This window comes from Heteronotia binoei, chromosome 6, assembly GCF_032191835.1.
Source record: "Heteronotia binoei isolate CCM8104 ecotype False Entrance Well chromosome 6, APGP_CSIRO_Hbin_v1, whole genome shotgun sequence".
Taxonomy (NCBI): Eukaryota; Metazoa; Chordata; class Lepidosauria; order Squamata; family Gekkonidae; genus Heteronotia; species Heteronotia binoei.
Genome location: NC_083228.1, coordinates 84,183,332 through 84,204,754, shown reverse-complemented (window position 1 = coordinate 84,204,754; position 21,423 = coordinate 84,183,332). Strand labels below are relative to the sequence as shown.

The window sequence follows — 21,423 nt, the reverse complement described above, 5'->3', positions numbered from 1 at the left end:
GTGTGAGCTGAAACGGAGAAAGTTCATGATGGGAGGTTGGATTAGAGGAATATCCAGTTTCTGTACTCTAATTAGTAAGAAAAGGGGTCCAGAAAGAAAGAGGTCCGGAAGACTTTTTACTGCGGATCTATGCCAGACGCTCATAGAACGGGACGCCCAGCCCCTTCCCACTATTTCAGCTCCCACCTGGAGCCTTCCCTTATCCTGACCTGGGATGGCGTCTTTTCCGCGGCCGAGGGAGCGAAGGCTCCACTTCCCGGCGGCAAGAGGAAGATGGAAACAACCAAGAGCGCAGCCCCTCGGGGAGCCATTTGAACATAGGCTTCGGCCGCAACAGCTGGGCCGGAAATGCCTCACTTTTCCGCGTCAGGCGCGGGACCACTAACGATAGTTGATTTCCGGCTTTCGCCGTCGCTTTGGTTCTGGATGGGGTTTCTTTGGCGCATGCGCTTAGTGAACTAATTTTGCCTTGAAAAGCGGCTACCTAGAATTTAGAAAAGCAGCAGGGGGGCGGGATTGTTTAATAATAGAGTAATGGTTTAATGGTACAGTAAATTGTTTAATGTCCAGTCGTTAAGGGTCGACCAAGGTTTCTGGATGTTGTTAGGCAAACCACGCTAATACAGAACAACCACCCTCCAAGGATCAAAATAAAACAGGTTTTCAGTGGTGCTGTAAAGACATAACAGAATTTATTCCAGCACAAACTTTTCGTGAGCCAAAGCTTTACTTCGTTAGGTGCATATTCATCTGCGTAATGGATGCAAGACCTCAGTTTGCAAGACCTGAGCCAGGTGGTTAATACTGGGTCGTTTTGGAGGTAAATAAATAGGGTCGCCATAAATCGGTAGCGACTTAATGGCATTTAAGCTATATACATAGACACTTCATGCATAAGGTGTGAGCTCTGAATCACTAAATGTGCTGGAATAAATTCTGCTAGTACTGCAGTACTCTATCTTTTCCCCTTCTAGAATGGCCAGAGTTTTACAAATAGTATTATAACTTGCATTGGAGGTTGGGGCATGCAAGTTATAATACTATTTGTAAAACTCTGGCCATTCTAGAAGGGGAAAAGATGCAGTGCATACCTTGACTGTAATGTGTGCAAGCAGGCAACATCCAAGGCCTACCCAGTGGCCAAAGTGAGCAATAGAGTCTCTGAGAGGCCCCTACAGCTAATTCATGCCAACATCATCGGTCCTTATGCTCCCAGTGTATCAAACAAATATACACTAATCTTGGTAGACGCCCACAGTCGTTTCACTTGGGTATATGTGATGAAATAGAAATCAGAGGTGTATTCAACCTTCAAATACTGGGCTAAGTGTGTGCAAAATAGGTGCTTTACAAACAGATATGGGGGGAGAGTTTTCTACTTAGAGAAGCATTTCAAAATGTAGTTCCATGCTTGCATTCTAAAGTGGCACAATCTGTTTTACTGGTTTTGGAGTTTACCACCTGGTAGTGTTGCAGTACATTGTTTACATGTAGTTTACATTGTACATTGTGAGGTCACTGGAAGTGGAAGATGTGGGAGAGAAAGCACAAAAAGCCTCATTTTGGGGTATTGTCACTTTGCAGGCAATGAGATCTAGGAGAGAAAGGGTTATGAGAATTCTCTCTCTCAGAAGATACTTTGCAGTTGCCTCCTCACCCTATCACCGGTGAGCCTCTTTGGCTGTTGATTGCCTTCTGTGTTTCATCTTTTATATATATATAGGACATCTCATCTTCTCTCTTACCTTGGCTTGGAGCTGGAGCACGTTAACTTTTGTGAAAGCTCTAGCCAATGTATTTCTCTTTTAGCTGTACTGATATGCTCAAGTAGGGATATTGGCTGTTTATCTCATTACGTGTACTAAACCAATCTTCCACTATATTTTAACATATTTTTCTTCTAATAGCAAACTATATGTATGTTACATGTTAAAAAGGTAAATTAGTTGTATGGGAAAAACTTCTGAGAAAGAAATGCCCTGTTTTTGGCCCAGGCTTATAACTAGAGTGATTAACAGACATTCTCACGTTTTGACATATTACTGTTTTATTGTTTTCTCATATTCATGCTACCCAGATCAAAGGTTTGCTCAGTTTGTTAATTTTACTATTTTGTCATTGGATCTTAAATTTGTACCATTTTGCATTCTAAACCACTGCCTACCAGGTATATGCAGCTTTGCTTACTGTACCTGATTCCTCGTGTGATGCTTGGAGCACACGAAAGCTTACGTTTTGAATAAAACTTTGTTAGTCTTTAAGGTGCACTTCAAGTGTAGCACTTGACTCCTACTTTGTTCTATACCGAGTTAACAGCCTTGGATTTTTACCGGAAGTTCGGGTTAGGCGTCTGGGAGGGTTCCGTGCAACGGAAAGAAAGAAGAGCGTCTCACGTGATTGCGTGTACTCTGCTCTCGAGTTGCCCCGGGACCGCGCTGTTGGTTGAATGTTTCCTTCACTTCCTGCCAGCTGTCACACCGGCGGTGAAGCCATGCGATCGCTCATCGGGTTTTTGTTGGTTTTAGGGACAGCTACGGCGAGCCTTTATTGGTTGTCGATGCGACTTCCCGAAGAGCCGCGTGCGGGAAGTGGGTGAGTGGCTCTTTTGGGGCAGAAATTTCATACGGAGCGCTCAACGGAGCTGTTGAGGTGTAATTTAAAAGGCGAGGCAGGCGGAGACCGAAGAGCAACCCCGTTTCGACGAGTTTGAAGTCCGACTGGCGGCCTTATGACTGTCAGGCCCGTGCGGGGGGGGCTGCCTTGTCAGGACAGGCGAGTGCCCAGCGCTTTTTCACTCCTGAGCCTCGGCCGCGCGGGGTCTTCTCGTTTCTCTTCCGTGACTTAAGAGTAGAAGGCGCTCTGGGCTTTGGCTGAGGGCGTCTGGGGGCTGCAGTCACACATGTTAAATAAAGCAGTTTCAATCCACTTTCAAACTGGATTTTGCCAGTTTACACAAAAATTCAGTTGGAAAGGGCATTGAAAGTAGACTGAAGCTGCATTATTTAGCATGTGTGATCGCAGCCTGAGATTCTAAAAATACATCCCTGCTGAAACCTAGTGCTGCCCTTTAAAAGGTCGGTGCGCAGAAATAGGCTGTGGCAAGCATAATGTAAAAATATAGGTGATGCAGCTTCGCCCTTATTAAGAAACCCCCTCTCGAGAAGCTTATGAAGTTTCGAGAAGCTTATGAAGTTGACAGTATAAGCAAAAGTGTTTTGATTCATCCTTCCGAGTACCCAAAAAGAGTCTTGGGCCACCTCAAAGACTTAACAGATTTCCTGTGAACCTGCAAAGGCTTTACACTGTATGTCAGTCTTTAGGATGTGGAGAGATTCCTTTTTGGTTTTGCTGCAACATACTAACACTTCAGGCAATAAATAAAACTATTCTTCTGCAACCTGGGAGACACTCTGGGTTTATTTGTCTTCTTGTGGCAGCAGCAGGATTTGAAGCATGTAGATATGTAACAGCCACTGTCATCTGACGCAAGCTTCCAAGTGCTCATACTTTGATTCAATAACGAACAGCTCCAGTCTTCAGTCATAGGTTCTTTGATGCTTATTTCAAATGAATGGATGTTCATGCACCCAAAAAACTTGTAATGATGAGCTTATCATGCTGACATATTTAATAAAGAACACTACGCTTCTGAAATGCCTGTTTCAGGAAACAGCTTTCTCTCTGAAAAATGTAAAAGGAAGAACTGCAAGAGTTCTCAAAACAGAAAGCACTGTTCTCAGAAAATTAATATAGCATATTTAAAATAATTCACATGCCCAGCTTGTGTCAATAGCTTTCAGACACCTCAGTGTGGAGAATGTAATTGATTGTTTTTCATTTCCTTTGACTTTAGGTTATATACATAACAGAACAGCTTTTCAAAGTCCTGCTAAGTTTTAAACAGTTGTAAAACCAGCAACCTGTCTTTGCCATAAAATCAAAGCTAAGCAGTAGCCCATCTCACCCCTCAGGTACCAGAATGCACTGCAATACTTGACTACAGTTCTTAACTCAGCAACCGTTTTGTGTTAAGGCTGTATTTTTTAAGGTGAATAGCTGCTTGTTTAGCCAAAAGATTCTGAGTGTTGAAAGTGAATCATTCAGAATTTTTGTGGGAAGGAACTGATGGATTTCACAGAGCACTCATTCATCAGTTTCATAGAGCAATTCTGAGCACTGTAAAAAAAATTGCAGCCTAAACTATAATTTTGCATTAGAATTCTTCCAGAAGAAAATCTCACACTGCTTTAATGCATTTGATTGATCTAGTTAATGTATACTGCACTAATAATTTAACTTGTAGCTTGCTGTTTTAGTCTTACTAAGCAATACTTGACTAACTGGCATTCTCATTGTTTCAGTAATATGTTGTACCTTTTCCTTTTATCCAAATGGTTCTGTGATAGCATGAGGCCACAGAGTAAATACTGAGCTCCTGTTTTCTGCTTGGAATGTATATATCTGGTTTGTTGAAATCAAGCAGTGAATGAACAATGATTGAATGTGACCATGGCTAAAGAAAGGACAGTAACAGTATGACGTACATTTTTTTTTTAGGATGAGTGATTAGCAAACACATTTTCTGAACTTTATGTTCTTTACATTAGCAGTATGCGTAGACTTAATTCAGTCTGCATTCACGTCAGGAAGTCAGTCTGCCAAGCTGTCTGCAATTTTTAAATGGATTTCCACTAGGATGAACTGTGCTACATGCTTATATGCTTCCTGTTTGTTTATTGCTACCTGTTTTTATTATAAACACCACTATTCTATGTCCTTTGGGGATTGCTAAGGACTGTGTCACTGATCTCCCATCCTTCCAAGAGAAGGGAAATTTAGCTAAAAGCCAACAGGATCAGACTGCATGAACTCATCTGCCTTATGGAATTTTCAAACTGGTTGAAAATTTCAAAATTTTCAAACTGGTTGTAAGACTTTCTGTGAAGATAAACAGTGGAATGTTGCTCCTGTAGCTGAAACCAGGATTCCCTGCTGTCTCCTATTTTTTACATCTGTAAAAATCAAGAGTATCAATTCCTTCCTGCTTGAATTGTTTTGGCAAACTTGGGGAATGATTTTACACTAATACTGTAATTCGCCTTGGATTTCTCAAGTATTTCCAGCTCTGGAGTTGTAATCTACTTGGCTAGCACAAAGATGTATTACAGGCCAAGCTATTCTGTAATTGCCCACTCATCAGGTTACTACTATAACCATCCTTCCCCTAATAGGTACTTTGTTTTATGATATTTTAATGTGAAAGATTCTCAGTAATAGTTGGACTGAAGTGGTACAGATCAAGATGGGTAGCTGTGTTAGTCTGTCTGTAGCAGTAGAAAAGAGTAGCACCTTAAAGACTAACCAATTTTGTGGTAGGATATGAGCTTTCATGAGTCACTGCTCACTTCTTCAGATACAGCTAGAATATGAGTCCATCTGTCCTTATAATTGGAGAGTAGCGGGTGACTGTCAATAACAGGTGTGATTGGCAAGTTTCTTCACAAGGTTAATGGATTTCCATTTTGTATGGCCTTCTGTGGAGATAGATGAAGTAGTACAGTAACTTTTGACCTTCAGTTTCCAGAAAAGGATAAACCAAATCTTAGTGTGATAGTTCTCTAACTTCATTGTAGAAAGGTAGGCATATTAGGGTTGTAGCACGAGGGCAAGTGCTGCCTTCCTCCAAGTCATACCTGCTTATTCTTATTTGAAAGCCCATGTTGCAATAACCTTTTAAAACTTTTTAAGGGGCCCTAGCATTTTTTCTTGTCATACCTTATTGTTATTGATTGACTTGTCTATAGAATAAAAACAATTCACTGGCAGCATATGATTTGTTTACTTCTGAACTGATGGCCCTCTTTATTTATCAGGCTATTAAAATTCCCTTCAAACCTAGAGGAACTGCGAGAGCTTGCAGAATTTCTACAATACTATAACAGAGAGCACCATGCATATGTGCTGCTGCTGTTCTGTAGTGCCTACCTGTATAAACAGAGCTTCGCCATTCCTGGTTCAAGCTTTCTGGTATGTATACTATGTGCAAACATTCAAGATGATAGCTTTGCGTCTTATTGTTAAATTAGATACCTATTTGCTCCTCTTTCCCTGCTGTTCTTAGGTGTGGAGAACTTGCCCAGTAATGACTTGTCCAGTAACATTCTGAATTGGGTTATTGCTCATCTATAAATAATATGATCCTGCCACTTTTGTAATAGAACTCTTTGTAGGACCTCGTTATTTGTAATTCTAAAAGTGTGCACATCATCTTAGAACTTCCGCTGTATTTTTAAGACTCTTCTTAAAAGGACAGTGTCTTTTGTAAGCCCTAACTTGCACTGTTATCCTTTTCTCTCCTAACATGTAGTCAAATTCTAATGTAATCAACATTATTGCAAGGTTGGAATCTTTTTATATCTGGTATTTAGCTGGACATAAAGAAACTCTGCATAAACTCTTGTAAAAACCCATGGCAACTATTTGTAGAACAGTATTGGCAACTAGTTTTCTTCAACTTTGGATCCAACTATTATGCAGACATGTATGGGCTGTAAATAACATGTGGTATTCCTATCTGAGTAATAAATTCCTATTGGATTAAGAAATAAAACAAACTGTTACATACATTGTACCATTTGGATCCACTATTAGCATTGTGAGGTTGGATCCAGCAATCCACATCAGTGGAAGGCACTGATGGTCAGGGGTCTTCTCTGCTTTCCCCAGCAGCCATTTCCAATCCCAGGAATGCTGGTTCCTGGTCACAGGAGTTGCATGGAGTAATAAACATGTGAGTCAGTGGGCTGCAGTAAGGAGAGGGAAGGCAAAATTACCCTTGTCTCTTCTTCAAAGGAGCCACCTCTTCCACCAGCAGAGTTCTACTGATGCAAAAGGTAATTAGACTTCATCTAGAGTATTGCTTTCAGTTTTGGGCACCACAATTTAAGAACAATATAGACAAGCTGGAACATGTTGACAGGAGAGCGACAAAGATGGTGAGGGGTCTGGAGACTAAGTCCTGTGATGAAAGGCTGAGGGATCTAGTTATGTTTAGCCTGGAGAAGAGACAACTGAGAGGTGATATGCGCCAGTTGGGTGTGGTGGTTAAGTGTGTGGACTCTTATCTGGGAGAACCAGGTTTGATTCCCCACTCCTCCCCTTGCAACTGCTGGAATGGCCTTGAGTTAGCCATAGCTTTCGCAGAAGTTGTCCTTGAAAGGGCAGCTTCTCTGAGAGCTCTCTCAGCCCCACCCACCTCACAGGATGTCTGTTGTGGGAGAGGAAGGTAAAGGAGATTGTGAGCCACTCTGAGACTGAGATTTGGCATGGAGGGCGGGATGTAAATCCAATGCTGTTGTCTTCATCATCATCACCATCTTCAGGTAGTTGAAGGGCTGTCATGTAAAGGATGGTGTGGAGTTGTTTTCTATGGCCCTAGAAGGTTGGACCAGAGCCAATGGGTTGAAATTAAATGAGATGAATTTTTGTCTGCACATTAGGAAGAACTTCCTGACAGAGTGGTTCCTTAGTAGAACAAGCTTCCTCGAGATGTGGTGGGCTCTCCTTCTTTGGAGGTTTTTAGAGACCAGATGGCCATCTGACAGCAATGTTGGTTCTGTGAACTTAGGCAGAACTTAGGGGGCTGGTATTTGTGAGTTTCCTGTATTGTGCAGGGGGTTGGACTTGATGACCCAGGAGGTACTTTCCAACTCTATGATTCCCTCTCTTCACTGCAGCCCACCTTCTCATATGGTTTTGTGGGCTCTGCAACCCATTGGAAATCAACTTGGGGGGGTTGTCTTGCAGTATCGGAAAAAATAATTTCTTTTGTATATTTCTGCACTGCCTATTTTATGTATTGTTCCAACAGAGTAATACCTAAAAGCTATTCATTAAGTCATTTAAAAAGAAAAGGATTAGTTATCATAATGCTTTCATATACTTGATGCAGCAGCATTTGGAATGCTGTATACAGCTCTGCTGGTCACCCCTTCTTCCAAATAGTATCATTGGTGCAATAAAAGCAATCAAAATATTGTATCACCTGCTCCATACTGAAAGGCTAAACTGTTTGGGGATGTATAGTTCAGAAAGATTTATAAAGTTATGCACAATGTTGAGAAAATTGCAAGAGAAAAATTGTCATCTCTCTCATAACACTGTAAAATTGATTGGTAAGAAATTCAGAACATAAAAGAGCACAGTTTTAGACACTGGTGCAGAGGTTAAAGTGTTGAAGTCTGACAGGAGGAGACCCAGGTTCAAATCCTTATCCTGCCATGAAAATTGCTGGGTGACTGAGCCAGTTACTTTCTCTGTTAGCCTAACCTACCCTGTTAGGGTAGAAGGATGAAGGACAATGCATGTCACCTTGAGTTCCTTGGAAGAGGAGCCAGACAAAAATGTAACAAATGCAGTGGCCATGGACAACTTTGTAAGATTATACCAATTCACAGAGGACAGGGCAGGCAGCTGAGTGGAACTTCCATCTTTAGAAACGTGTCTGCCCAGCAAGTAGCAGTGGGAGCTATCATCTGCTGCCCAACATGTAGGCTTCTCAGAAGTATCTGGTTGAATGAAAAACAAGATTTGTGCTCTGTGGTCTGATCAGGCAGAACTGCTGTTTTGATTCATGGAGTCCTTCATGCTTTCCCTACAGTTTGTTATGGACTGGATCATTCTCTGGTTTTGCTCTAACAGAACATCCTTGCTGGGGCTCTCTTTGGACCATGGATGGGTCTCCTGTTGTGTTGTGCCTTGACTTCTGTGGGTGCTTCCTGTTGTTATGGTCTATCCAATATCTTTGGAAAACAATTTGTCATCTACTATTTTCCTGATAAAGTAGCTATGCTTCAAAGGAAGGTAAGGCCCTATAGCTACTGGCTTTCAGTCACTATATGCATATTTACTGATAAAGCGTCATGTCCTGACTACTGTCACCTGCACTCAAAGTAATAGAATTTGGGGTCTATAATTTAAAAACACCTTTACAGGAAGATGTATAATTGGAGAAAATGTGTGATCATGATGTAGGCTGCAGCAAGAGAGGAATTTAAAAGCTGCTTTGCCCCTCTTCTGCTAAGTTTAGACCTACAATAAAATACTGGATGTGGTAGTTTCCAATCATGGCAAGCAAGTCAGTTATTTTCTCCCCATCTTTGTTATAGACCGATTTTGCACTAGGTTTGTTCCGGGTGGAGACCCCTTTTCCTCCGGGGCTCCTCTCCATTTTCGTACAAGTTGCTCCAGAGCTGCGAGTTGGCATGCCACTATTCCACAGCAAGCAAGATCCTCTGACAAGCAGTTTCTGCTTGCTGTGGAAAAGCAATGCGCCAACTCGCAGCTCCAGGGCAACTTGTGTGAAAACGGAGAGAAGCCCCGGGGCCAAAAGGGCTCTGTACCTGGAACAAGCCCTAGTGCGAAATCAGCCTCAGTCTTCTGTCTAAATATATCATTTTATTCACTTGCAGATTACCAAATTCTGGTGAAACAACCCTGTAGGCCCTCAGTTTTACCATGGAGAATGAGAGATTAACTGGACTGGGTTTTAAGCTGGTAGACAACAATGAGGAATTCATTTCTCCAGCTTTATCCCTCTGAGAAGAAAACTAAATGTGACGCCAGCTGCAGGTCCATCCTGTGGCCACTGATGCCATTTTAGGAGCTGTTGCAGTTATTTAAAAATTGCTACAAGGCTGCAATCTGGACTGGGCCCCAGGAGCTCTCCCTCCTGTCCCTGCACAGGTTTTAAAGTTGAAACAGCCCATGAGGGACCATTTCTGTGTCTGTAAAGGCACCGGGGGGGGGGGGGGGGACACACAAGTGCAGCTGTGCTGCATGCCCAGTCTCATCAGGTGCCTCAAAGCCATTTTAAAGAACTGCATTTGCTTCTAAAATATTGTCCTGTGGCCACTATCATGTTTGGCTCTCGGTCCTTTCCACAAGCTTGGTCTCTTTTCTACTGTTGCTAATGAGCCACTAACAGAATTCAAATTCAGATTCCTCTTTTTTAAGAGGGTTTAGTGGGAAAGCTTTGGAAATCTCATTTGTAATAGATTTTGCTTGACTGTTCTGTGAGGGGAGGCTTAATTCCTTTAGCCTTTCTTTTTAAGTTTATTGTGTGTGTAGCACATTCATATAGGCTGCATTCAGGTGTAATACACTGTTTTGTTTGTGATGAGAACATGCCAGGAAACTCTTGGCCTCATTTCCCCCACCCCAGCTCATTTTGTTCCTCTATAAATCAGGATTCTAAACTAAGGTTAGAGAAACAATCCACAATATGTTACAGCACTTGAGTCAAATGTTACAACCTCAAACTGTGTTTTCTTCCCAAACAAGGAAGTGATCAATCTCACCTCTATATCTGAGAGGAAAAATTTCTTGGCTCATCATTGTCTCATTCAGGAAGTCTGGACATCATTTAATCCTCAGATCTGGAGTTTCTGTTTCTAGTGAAGCCATGTTAGAGTATCTTAAATACCACACAGAATATTGGTGGTAATGAAAACCTGAAAAATAAAACTAAGTGGGAAGCAGTTCAGCTTGAGTCTGACTTTCTTTGATTTGTGCAGGTGGAAGAGAACAGAAGTTCCTTGTTTTTCTTGTTGTTGTTTCTGAGGCTATTCCCTATGTCCCCAAACTGGTTTCTGAATCTCACATCTCCCATCCTGAACATCCCCATGATGCAGTTTTTCTTCTCTGTTTTCATAGGTAAGACAAGAGGGGCAAAAGGGGGTTGAAATATTAGCCAGACAATGCTAGTGTCTTTTTCATCTCTTGTGTTATGCTGTGACATGACAGTGCATGCTTGGCCATCTGCATCCACTTCTGGCACACAGCCATCTTGGTTTGATAAGTGTATTTTCTAGCCATACAGTGGAATCTGAGCTACAATTTGTTATTGGAGGTTTGTGCAATTCCTGAGATTCTCTTAAATATTGCATTTCTAACCAGTTCCATTAGTGACAGGTAAAGCAGTAAGCGACATAAGCAAAATTTCCTCTAAACTGTGGAGTCTTCTGAGCAAAAATTTTACTTAGCTAGCCACTGGCATTAAAGTTATGAGCTATTGCATAAATTAGTTTGCTTTGGGGGCATTTTTCCTAAGCTAAGACAAAAATGTGTGAGCTAGAGGCTAAAAAACTGTGAGCTAGTTCACACTACCTCAGCTTAGAGGACATAAGTGAAACGCAAGGTTAATATCCAAATTGCCAAGAAAGATTGTTTACTGTTTCTATACGCTCTCCTACTTTCTTGTCTCAAGAAGCTTTCAGGTGAAAAAAGCCAGAGAGAACCACAGCTTACCCATACATGCACACTACATTCTCCCTTAATATAAAAATGGAAGACACAAACAGAATAAAGTCTATGCAGTGTACACTTTCTTCACAATAGGAAATAATCTGCTGCAGGGATAAATGTTCCTGATTGACCTCAGAACCACATCAGTTTCCCTAAAAGTACTTAAGAGAGAAAAAAAGATCAAGAATGCTTCTGACAGAGCAAGTTAAGATGGTCTCTTGGATTGTACCACCTATTGCTTACTGCAATTGTTCTTATGTAAGAAAGTTTTGGTGTGAAATGCTTCTCAGACTAATATGGAATAAACAGTCCTGTTCATTACGTGGGGTGGCTTGAAATTAGATTTTGAACAGGCATATATATATGGCCTCTCTTACTCTGTTTCTCTTTGTAGCTCATATGATCCCATGAGCACTTGCATAATCCAGAAAAGTGATAGATGAGCCAACACCATCTTGTGAAATAATGGGAGCCAAGGACATGACCAGTACTCCTAATTGTCTTCAGGAATAGCAGGAGAGGCAAGCTTGAAAAAGAAGTCCATTAGGCAATGGGCATGTGCCAGTAAGCCTTTTAAAAAAACTTTCCCCTGATCAGGATGAATAGAGGCTACATGACCAGCATTGACACTGTGTGGGTCCCAACATCTAGGGTTACGGGCAAGACAATCCCTACCCTTAAATTAAGTTGGAGAGCAGGCCTTTCAGTCCTTTTCGTTCTGCTGACCTACTGAAATTCTGATTTGCCTATATTTTCCCATGATTCCTAAATATGTCCTATTGGTATCTGCACATTCAATTCAAATCCTTCTCACCTTATTTCGTTGTAGTGTTCAGCCATAAATGAGTTTCAGAACTTTATAATTCAATCTCTTTTTAATAGGCAGACCTCTTTGCCACAGGTACAAGGTCTTTCTAATGCAAGTATTCCCTTCCCTCTTATTCTTGCAGGTCTTATGCCATATAACTTCATCTGTGTCCAGACAGGTTCAATCCTTTCACAGATCACGTCCCTTGATGCCATTTTCTCCTGGACTACATTACTCAAGATGCTGGCTATAGCCATGGTGGCATTAATTCCTGGGACTATCATTAAGAAGTTCAGTCAAAAGCATCTGAACTTGGACAAAAGTTATGAGAATGTTTATGTGCTCAATGGACGGAAGCACAAATGAATAGACTGAGAGACAGATACTGAGAGTCTGCTTATGAGAAAGGTGCAATTCTTTTTCCAAAATAATTGAAGAGGCACTAATAATCCATGAGGAAGGCACAGGGGCTATAGTCCCGCCATATAAGTCTTCAAAGATTCCCCTTGGTAACTACGAGAAGGACATCCACTTGTTTTTCTGTGAGTACAGATCTGGTGATCCAAAGTGCATCTATGTGAAAAGGAAAGGCTTCCCTTCCCAAAAATCAGTTTTATACTATGTGCAGGGGAGTAATAAGATTTTGTCTTTTCTTGTCCTTGAAGAAGTGATATGGTAGGGCTGAGATGTTACTGTTTCATTCAGTGGATTTTTCCTGACACAGGCTTGGGCATTTTCTGTCAAGAAGTGGCAGACAGTAATCTTCAATGCTGCCTTAAAAAACAAAAAGAGCCTGATGAGTCTCATTTTTCTTTGGTGCTTGTGACTATTCTATTTTGTTCTGCAACCAGAAAGCTAAGGAGAATGGGAAATCATTTGAGCCACAGAGAGGCTGCAAAGATAGTAGCAGCTACTTGGAAATGCTGGTGTGTTTTAAGGCTATCTGCGTGGAGACTACCTAGTAAATGGTGGTTACAACTTTCATCCCAGAGAATGTGGACTTGTTTACTTGTTCACTTTCTAATGGGAAATATGACTAATGATGTGACTGTAGTGTATCATTGTTAATTATTCAAGAACTCAGTGAGGGAAGGGAGAGAGGAATGGAGAGATAAGTAGGCGGCCTTTCCTTGTACATTGGGAAAAGATTGTGGTAGAGTCCAGATATCGTGCCAGCAAAGGCCTGCAGCTGTAGTAGCACTACCGCTTCTTATATGTTCCCATTCTCTTTTATGTGGCTAGGGGAAGCAAGTCTTGCTGAATCCTACTAGCTGCATTTGTGATTCCAAAATAATTGAAGAGGCACTCATAATCCATGAGGAAGGCACAGGGGCTATAGTCCCGCCATATAAGTCTTCAAAGATTCCCCTTGGTAACTATGAGAAGGACATCCACTTGTTTTTCTGTGAGTATAGATTTGGTGATCCAAAGTGCATCTATGTGAAAAGGAAAGGCTTCCCTTCCCAAAAATTAGTTTTATACTATACTATGTGCAGAGGAGTAATAACAGATTTTGTTTCTCTTGTCCTTGAAGAAGTGATATGGTAGGGCTGAGATGTTACTGTTTCATTCAGTGGATGAATCCATTGCTTTAAACATAGGGATATCTTTGAATGAACCATTTTTCACATTGGAGATCTCTGCCTTTTATTAATCATTATTTTGCTGAAACTTATTCAAGTCTTGTTTGGTAATACCCTAATTCTCACTGAGGTAATACATGTATGTAATTGAGAGTTTTCTTTATTTTAAAAAAAAACCTTCTCCATATAGAAAACTAGATGTCAGCAAGAAAACTAATTAGCTCCCTTTTTGCTATTGAGGGAGCTGTAAGTGTGGGAATATATTGTCATCTGAGCTACAGTCTGCAGTATGAAGTGATGAGGTCCAAACCCCAGTTTATTACCCTACTGATTTAGGGCAAGAGTTTCAGCTTGGGTTGTCTTGCTTCCTGTATGAAACTAATTGAGGTCATCTGTCCTTAGAACATGGAGCTTCTATACCATTTGGTAGGAAGAATATCAAGGACTATTCTGATAATTACGCTGACCTGAAACAAAGGAAAGACAAAGGAAAATGTCTATGGCTTGAAGTAGTAATTATGTCCTTATCAAGTGCCTTACACATGTGTTAATAGGGAAAGTTGGGAAACCATTTTACAAAATAAATGGATGTGAAACCTAGTATGAAGTGTCTGTTTAAAGGAAGCTTAGTATACATACAGCTAGGATTGCCAGCTCTGGATTGGGAAAATCCTGGAGATTCTGGGAAGGACTTTCAATGAGGTATAATACTGCCACAGAGCATCCTCCTTCTTCCAAAGCATCCATTTTCTCTAGGAGAACTGTTCTGTCACCTAGAGATCAGTTGTAATCACAAAAGATCTCCAGTTGCCATCTATCCATTTTATTTTCTCCTCACATAGAGGAGAACTTTACTTTCTATAAGTGCTGTGCATAAGCTTGCTTCATATTAGAAACCATGACCATACTGTAGAAAAGATTTGAGATCTCTATATATATATCTGCAGTTAGGGAACCACTGTTTTATATTTTACTGGACTTTATGGTTTTGTGTCTCTCACTGCCTTTACATCAAGCAGAATCCATCACCCCTAATAAACAAAAGCGGGCCTGCCAAACCGTGTCAGCTAGTTGCAAGAAAGAAAGGCTTTAAGTACCAAGGAACCATTAAAACACAGAGCCTTTCCAGCATTATTCTACAACCACAAAATACTTAGAGAGCAAACCTCGAAACCCCGTATATCAGGATAACATGGATTTCACCTTGATCATCACTGTCTGGTTTGTGATGTCATTTTCATCATTCTGTTACCCAGGGGTCGTTTTGTAGAAAAATAGGTGGTGGAGCTTATCCGGGGATTGTTGTGCAGCTGCACCTACTATTCAGTGGACAAGGTGGAAAGGAGGAGGTGGAACTCTCAGAAAGATTCATGAGCTGTGCTCCTGTGAGCTCCCGCTGAATCCAAGGCCTGCTGTTACCATCTTCAAGGATATCATTAATTATAAACATTGTTTTCACTGAAAAGAAAATCATCTCAGGAAATGCAGAGTTGCATCCAGTAGCACAAGTCATTTACCATACAATCCACTTGCTTTCACCTTTGTAGTGTTATGTACAAATTACTACAACAAGTGTATGAGGTACACTGGCTTTTATTCCATGCATCTGTTTGTTTGGATAGTCAGTCTTGTTCCCAATTGTTATACACTGTTCAGTACAAAAAAAATCAAGTTTACCTCAGGAAGCCACAGAGTAGGGAGAAAAGGGAAAGAAGACATCATAGGAGATGAAATGATCATTTGACATATAAAACCATTAATCCCCAACAATGATTAGCCACCACACTGATTGTGCCATAGCTGGTCCCAGTAGTTAAGAGGGCATCATATGAATCATTGAAGATAGCTGAAAGAAGCCATTTGCCTCCAGACTTGTTTGCACTGCATGCTCAGATTGTGCAGCTAACAGCAGGCCTACAATCAGCCAGCTACATTACTGGAATGCCCTTACAAGAAACAGTCAACACACAGCAAGGTCCACCATTGATAACTGCACACAGGCAATACTGTCTAATAATCTGAATGAGATTATTTGGTTTATGGCTTTCATTTAAAAAGCAAAGATTCCTAAGAGTTGAATCTAAACTCTTCAGAACAAAGTAATCTATTCTTCTCAAGACCCTATCAGAATGTTTAAAACTGATCAACTTTCCAAACCTTACAACAAAACTGTGCCTTTTTTATTGGTGTGTGCTACATCTTTCTTGTGCTCCTTGAACACAAACTCAAATGTGTAGAAGTATGGTGCCTACCATTTTCTGTCAATATAGGCCTTTTTCCCTAAGGAATGGGAGATAGACAATATATTGTTTGTGTCTCAGTATCAGCATTACCAAATTCCATAATTTTACATCTAGTGCTTTGGAGTGTTGTTCGCAGAGAATAAGAAAATAAATATCACCAGTACATTTTATTGGTCCTTCATGACAAAGCAGGCTTTTTAAAAAGCCCAAAGTTGCACAAATACCTGAGAGTCTGTTTCCACCTTTAAAAGTGTTTAGCCCTCACACCTAAAGAAAACCTTAAAAACATCACTTGTGTACTACAGGCCAAGATGACGGAACAACCACAATTTATGCATTTTCTAAACCAATACAATTTCAGAGCCAAACTCATCACCTTCCATCTTCTAAAACTAGTATTATTGTCTGAGGCTGAACAGCTACAGCATTTTTGTAATAGTACTAATGGTGATCCTAGGATAAACTACCTCAGCACTAAGGAGAACTCACATGAATTGCTCCACCTACCCAAAGACATGGATTGAGGGCCAGGGAATTTACAATGTGAAAATGCTGCTGCATATGGTGAATGCTCTAATATACTAAAGTAGGAAGGGCTTCACCACAGATATGTTATTTTCAGCAGCATCACCATAGTAGACATACTTTAAAGGTAAGTTCTCAATTTAATTTGCTGAAAAATACTGTTGTTTCTTCCCCTCCAGCATACTAAAATTTCATTGATGTGCCTCCTACTTGCATCCCTTTACAGCCATAAAGATTAGAACTCTTCTAGATTTACAAAAATACATTTGTGCATTTAAGGATGCATCATTGTACAAGGCTGATGACAAAAGATATTAACAACATATGGGGAAAATTAAATGACTGAAGATTAGCCTCAACACTGCTTAAAATCTCAGTTCAGTTTTTGTTTTGTTTTTTAATTTATTTTTACCGGTCTGCTCAACCTATTTAAAAATATTGAAGAATTCTCTATTTGTACCCCATGGCACAATTTACATATCAAACCTTTGGGAAAGTTCTGAAGCTGAATTTAGGGTATGAGTTTATCAGTGAGACTCGCAAACACCTCTTAGTTTACAGCACCATGTTCTTCAATCAACAGGTTCACTAACCTTGTTAGTTCAATATCCTGAGCTCTTTGGGGATATTAAAAGATAAGCACTATTTTTTCTCTTTTTTAGTTTTTACTTTAATTTTCAAAAAACTCATTTTTTCAAGTTTCAAAAGAAAATGCAGGGCACATACATTTGGGAGGAGAAGAGACACTAGCCAAGACATGTCTTAATCCCTCAAGTATTCCTTCAAAGTATTATTACATTGTACAGCATGACAACTGCAGACTAAATTGACTAAGTAAAGACTGCTGTTCTATCTTATGCGAATGTAAGGGTTATACACTTTGGTCTATCCCAAGCTGGAAAAAGCCATCGGGGGAAAATGAATGCCTCAGGTCAACTGTTCATTGGCTGGGACAGATAAGATACATTTTGCCTTCCTGAATATTGCAACAATAAGCCCTTGAATCACATTGGAGCATTAATAAGGTTTTTGAAGGTTTGGGATTAGTTTCCATTTGGAAGGCTCAAGTGCCTGAAGTATGGATTAATTTCCCATTTAAAAGTGACAGGATTATCAGCAGTTGTTGGGATAAATGTTACTGCTTACATGAAAAATGGACCCTGAAGCATGGATTAATTTCAAATTTGAAAAAGACTTTAAGTGTCTCTATTTATTATTTATTGAGTATTTTTCACTACTTATATGAAAAATTGTTAGACTTGGATTCTTTTGATACCTTGTAGCTGATGTTTGTGCAAATTTTGATCTTTTGTAGCTGGTGCTTTGAAAAAGTGATAATTCATAGTATTTATAAAGATTGCTATTAGTTACAGTGGAGGGTTTCATAGTAATATTTGTGACAGCCATTTGGCTCTTTATATTTAATCCCACATTATAAACAGGATACGATATTTTGCTATGAAACTCCTTGTAGGGAAGGAAGTTTGAGGAAATCACTACTGAGTTAACGAAGCTAATCGCTTGCTATGGGAAACACAGCATGTAGCTCCTTGTCATTATTTACACTATCCTTTGCTTTGTCACACTGAAAAAACCAAAGTTTCCTAAAAATTATATTCAGTCAGCTAATTGTGGACTGTTAAACTGGAATTAGCATGCCACAGGGGAACTTCAGTTTACTGTCATGTAATCTATGGTTGTTTACCAAAGGCAATTAGTAAATCAGAGATTCCTAGATTTGCACAGGAACATATTCAAAATTGTATTCAGAGATCATCCCCTACAACAAAATATTCAAGAACAAATATGAACAATAAAGCAGCACAATTTTCCAAAAAGGCAAGTGAAAATGGAGTATAACTCAGGTTGTAAGAGCTTGGATCATGCCAAGTAGTCTTCTGAAAAGAAGAATCACATTGCATGTGTGTTAAATGTCTAGCTTGCCTGCAGGTGGGTTACAAGTAGTGCTGCCAGCTCCAGATTGCCATATGACTAAAGACGGGGGGGGGGGCAGTACCCAAGGAGAATAAAATATGGGGAGGGAGCTCAGCAAGGATGTGATGTCACTCTAGGACTCTAGTTCAACTCTCCAAACTGCCATTCCCTCCAAAGGAACTGATCTCTAATCTGATGATCAGATGTAATTCCAAGAGAATTTTGGGCCCACCTTGAGGTCTGTAATCCTAGCTGCAAGGCTAGGACAGAGGGTTGAAACAGGCTGAGATGGCAGAAAGGATTCTGGGAAGTTTAATGGCCAGAAAATACAGGCTGTTTCTCAATAATGCTATATATTTATGAACTTTAAAAAGTAAAAGTAAAATATGAACTTGTTCAGTGTTACTGGAGGGGAGATTCTTGCTTTTTATGCTGGAGAGGATAAAAGTAGCCTGGAAATTATTTGCAAGCAAGTCCCACTTTATTTTGAGAACCACTGGCCTAGCTCATATTAACAGTAGAACAGATTTATTATGGCATGAAAACAATAATCATCAACGGGACTCCCAAAATAAGTGGATTATTCAGAAGCTTGAGTGTATGAATTGCAAGGAACAGGGCTTTTTCTGAGCAGGAACACACAGGAATGCAGTCCTGGCTGGCTTGGCATCAAGGGGTGTGGCCTACTATGCAAAGAAGTCCCTACTGGGCTTTCTACAATAAAAAGCCCTGGCCAGGAACAACTTCTCTACAGTAAGCAGAATTCTGCTGTGTCTTCTATAAGCATGCTAAGCTTAAACTAGCTGTATTCCTGGCATTAGCAAAGAGTGTGTCATTTCAGGAGAACATGACTCATTTATGTTGTTCTCTGCCACAGCAGTGTTCTGAGCAACAGCAAGGAACTAAAGCATGTCGAGATGTTAGATCTGCATCCTGTCTATTTTATACTCCATGCACATGCCTACTTGTGCTCACCTGCTCTCTGCCTTATAGTATGCTGTGGCCAGTAAGAGATTAGCTCCAATCAGCAAGAAACAATTTGGCTCCCCCTCTTCCTGCAATAAGGAGCCATGAAGCAATAAATTGTGCCACAATAAGCTCTGCCAGTAATCAAAAGTAATTACAATAAATAACAATGACATAACTTAAGATCCATGTAGTCCAGCTACAATTTTTAAAAAATATATGGAATAATTTAACACATACAATACTGTTCTCTGAATTTCCCTTCATTTTGCCAGTAGGCTATACATTTTTTAAAAATTGAAATCATATGTAAACAAACAGCAGCACATCCAACAAGCTGCCCTTGCCCTTCATTTTGGGTGTGGAGGTGTGACTCCCAATCACTATCTTAAGGATGGGTCCTATTAAATGTAACAAGCTTACATTTCACATGAGGCTCCTTCCTTTCCTGAATGTAGTCATCACTGGCCATGCCATGGGGACACAGGTAAGAACATTAGCAGCACTTTGCGTATAAAACCAGATTCGATGTTCTTTTTTTTTTGGGGGGGGGGGTATACTCCTGTGGACATTTCAGTTAAAAGGTTCATTACTGTAACCCCCAGAAAGAAGATTAGAATGAATGAGGTAATACAGAGGGAAGGTGAAATACCATTCTCCTAGGAAAGGAAACAGCCTTGGGTGCTTTCCAGTCCAGAACCCATCACTATGGAAATATGGTTTAAGTTCTCTCACACCCAAAATTAAGGGCATCCTCCACTCATCTCTGTATTCCAAATATTACTTTGCAAGTTGCCAGTAAGAGAACAGCACTTAAAAAAAAAAAGTAGGGGTGGCCAGTAGTGTTGTTGAAGCAAGGCTGTTTCCCCAACTTCACCCAAGTACAATCTTCCTTTACTGTATACTGGCAATTGTCAACTGTAATAAGAACAGCTCCAATTTCTTCCTCCACGGTATTCCTCAGGATGTGCAGAATGTGCTTTTCTCATGGTGTGAAAAGTTCTCGTTCAACACTAATTTGATCGATTTGTTTTTGATTGAAGGAAGCAAACAAAAAGGTAGGTTGGAGAGAGGAAGATAACCAAACAACAGCACCATTTCTGTCTGTCGGCCAACCAGCCACTCCGTGCTGCACTGTCTGATCCACAGTAGCAGAATGGTGAAAAGTGCTAGAGGGAAACCAAAGCTAGACTATTGCAGTAGGATGTCACAACTGCCAAAGGCTGATTTACAAACACAATTAGCCCCCCATTCTCACATGTCAGGTGCACAGTGACTAGATACACCTTGCTACCTACCATTTCCAGGAAAGTGAATAACTTCTTTAAAGTTAAACAGCTTATATGCTAACATCTCTTTGTTCACTGGTTACCCCACCCACTGCTCCACTGGATACAACCATGTCATTGAGTTCACTTTATTTCCTGTTCCTTCCAGGCCATGTGGTTTGGTCCCATGCCAAAACAGCAGCATCACATCCTAGCCTATCCATGCATGCAATCTAAGACTTTAAAAGATTATTCTTTTTAATAAGCCCATCATCTTAATTTTTCTTTTGCAACAAATTTTGTCTTATGATACAATTCACTCTTTAGAGTAAAAAGTTTTAAAATGCCAAAAATATGGTACAGTAGCTCAATTATTAATAAAATACATCCCTGCCATTCTTAATTGAAATGCTCACAGAAAAACCAATTCATCAGAACATTTCTCCAAAGATTCAAGTTATTGCAGATCGTTTTGGTGATGGGGTGGAAAGCAGTTTCTCAGGGAAGAAATGGGAAGAGGGTTCTTGAGGGAATCAAAATGCCAGCTGATAAACCGACTGAGGAACAGAGGTCATCGTTACCAGGTTGCAGAACTACCAGCTTTACTGGTCCTCACAGTTGCATCAGAGCACTCCCCATCAGAAGAGTCACCACCAGAATCTCCAAACTCCCCAGGATTCTGCAACACAAAGTGCACAAAACAATTTTCAAAATTAGTTTTGGGCACTTCTGGTCAGTATTTTCATCTGCATCAGACAATAGCAACCCCTCAATGCATAATGAAAGGACAT

General features: G+C 40.4%; 3 protein-coding genes across 10 annotated transcripts in view; 1 reads left to right on the top strand and 2 right to left on the bottom strand.

Annotated features, from left to right (window-relative positions):
- Positions 1-381, bottom strand: part of SENP2 (SUMO specific peptidase 2) — a 29,701-nt gene extending 29,320 nt beyond the window's left edge. Inside the window, exon 1 of one of the 2 annotated variants that reach the window (XM_060242015.1) lies at positions 210-381. In XM_060242015.1, coding sequence (XP_060097998.1) covers positions 210-319 — 110 coding nt within the window. In that variant the 5' untranslated portion in view covers positions 320-381. The remainder of the gene's footprint in view (positions 1-209) is intronic. The other variant, XM_060242016.1, reaches the window with a different exon arrangement.
- Positions 382-2,420: 2,039 nt separating this feature from the next.
- TMEM41A (transmembrane protein 41A) lies at positions 2,421-14,295 on the top strand. Of its 4 annotated transcripts, XM_060242013.1 has the most exons (7): positions 2,442-2,592; positions 3,854-3,971; positions 4,407-4,540; positions 5,874-6,027; positions 8,701-8,862; positions 10,575-10,713; positions 12,255-14,295. In XM_060242013.1, the coding sequence occupies exons 3-7, from the start codon at positions 4,536-4,538 to the stop codon at positions 12,476-12,478; spliced, it is 684 nt and encodes a 227-aa protein (XP_060097996.1). In that variant the 5' UTR covers positions 2,442-2,592; positions 3,854-3,971; positions 4,407-4,535; the 3' UTR covers positions 12,479-14,295. The 4 variants fall into 4 exon arrangements, 3 of the variants coding, with proteins under 3 accessions (XP_060097995.1, XP_060097996.1, XP_060097997.1); XR_009555580.1 differs by lacking the exons at positions 3,854-3,971; positions 4,407-4,540 and having other exon boundaries at positions 2,421-2,592; positions 12,255-12,654; positions 13,355-14,295; XM_060242014.1 differs by lacking the exon at positions 3,854-3,971 and having other exon boundaries at positions 2,445-2,592.
- Positions 14,296-15,272: 977 nt separating this feature from the next.
- Positions 15,273-21,423, bottom strand: part of MAP3K13 (mitogen-activated protein kinase kinase kinase 13) — a 67,826-nt gene continuing 61,675 nt past the window's right edge. For all 4 annotated transcript variants that reach the window (XM_060242009.1, XM_060242010.1, XM_060242011.1 and 1 more), the window contains one exon: positions 15,273-21,311. In XM_060242009.1, the coding sequence (XP_060097992.1) occupies positions 21,210-21,311 (102 nt within the window). In that variant the 3' untranslated portion in view covers positions 15,273-21,209. The remainder of the gene's footprint in view (positions 21,312-21,423) is intronic.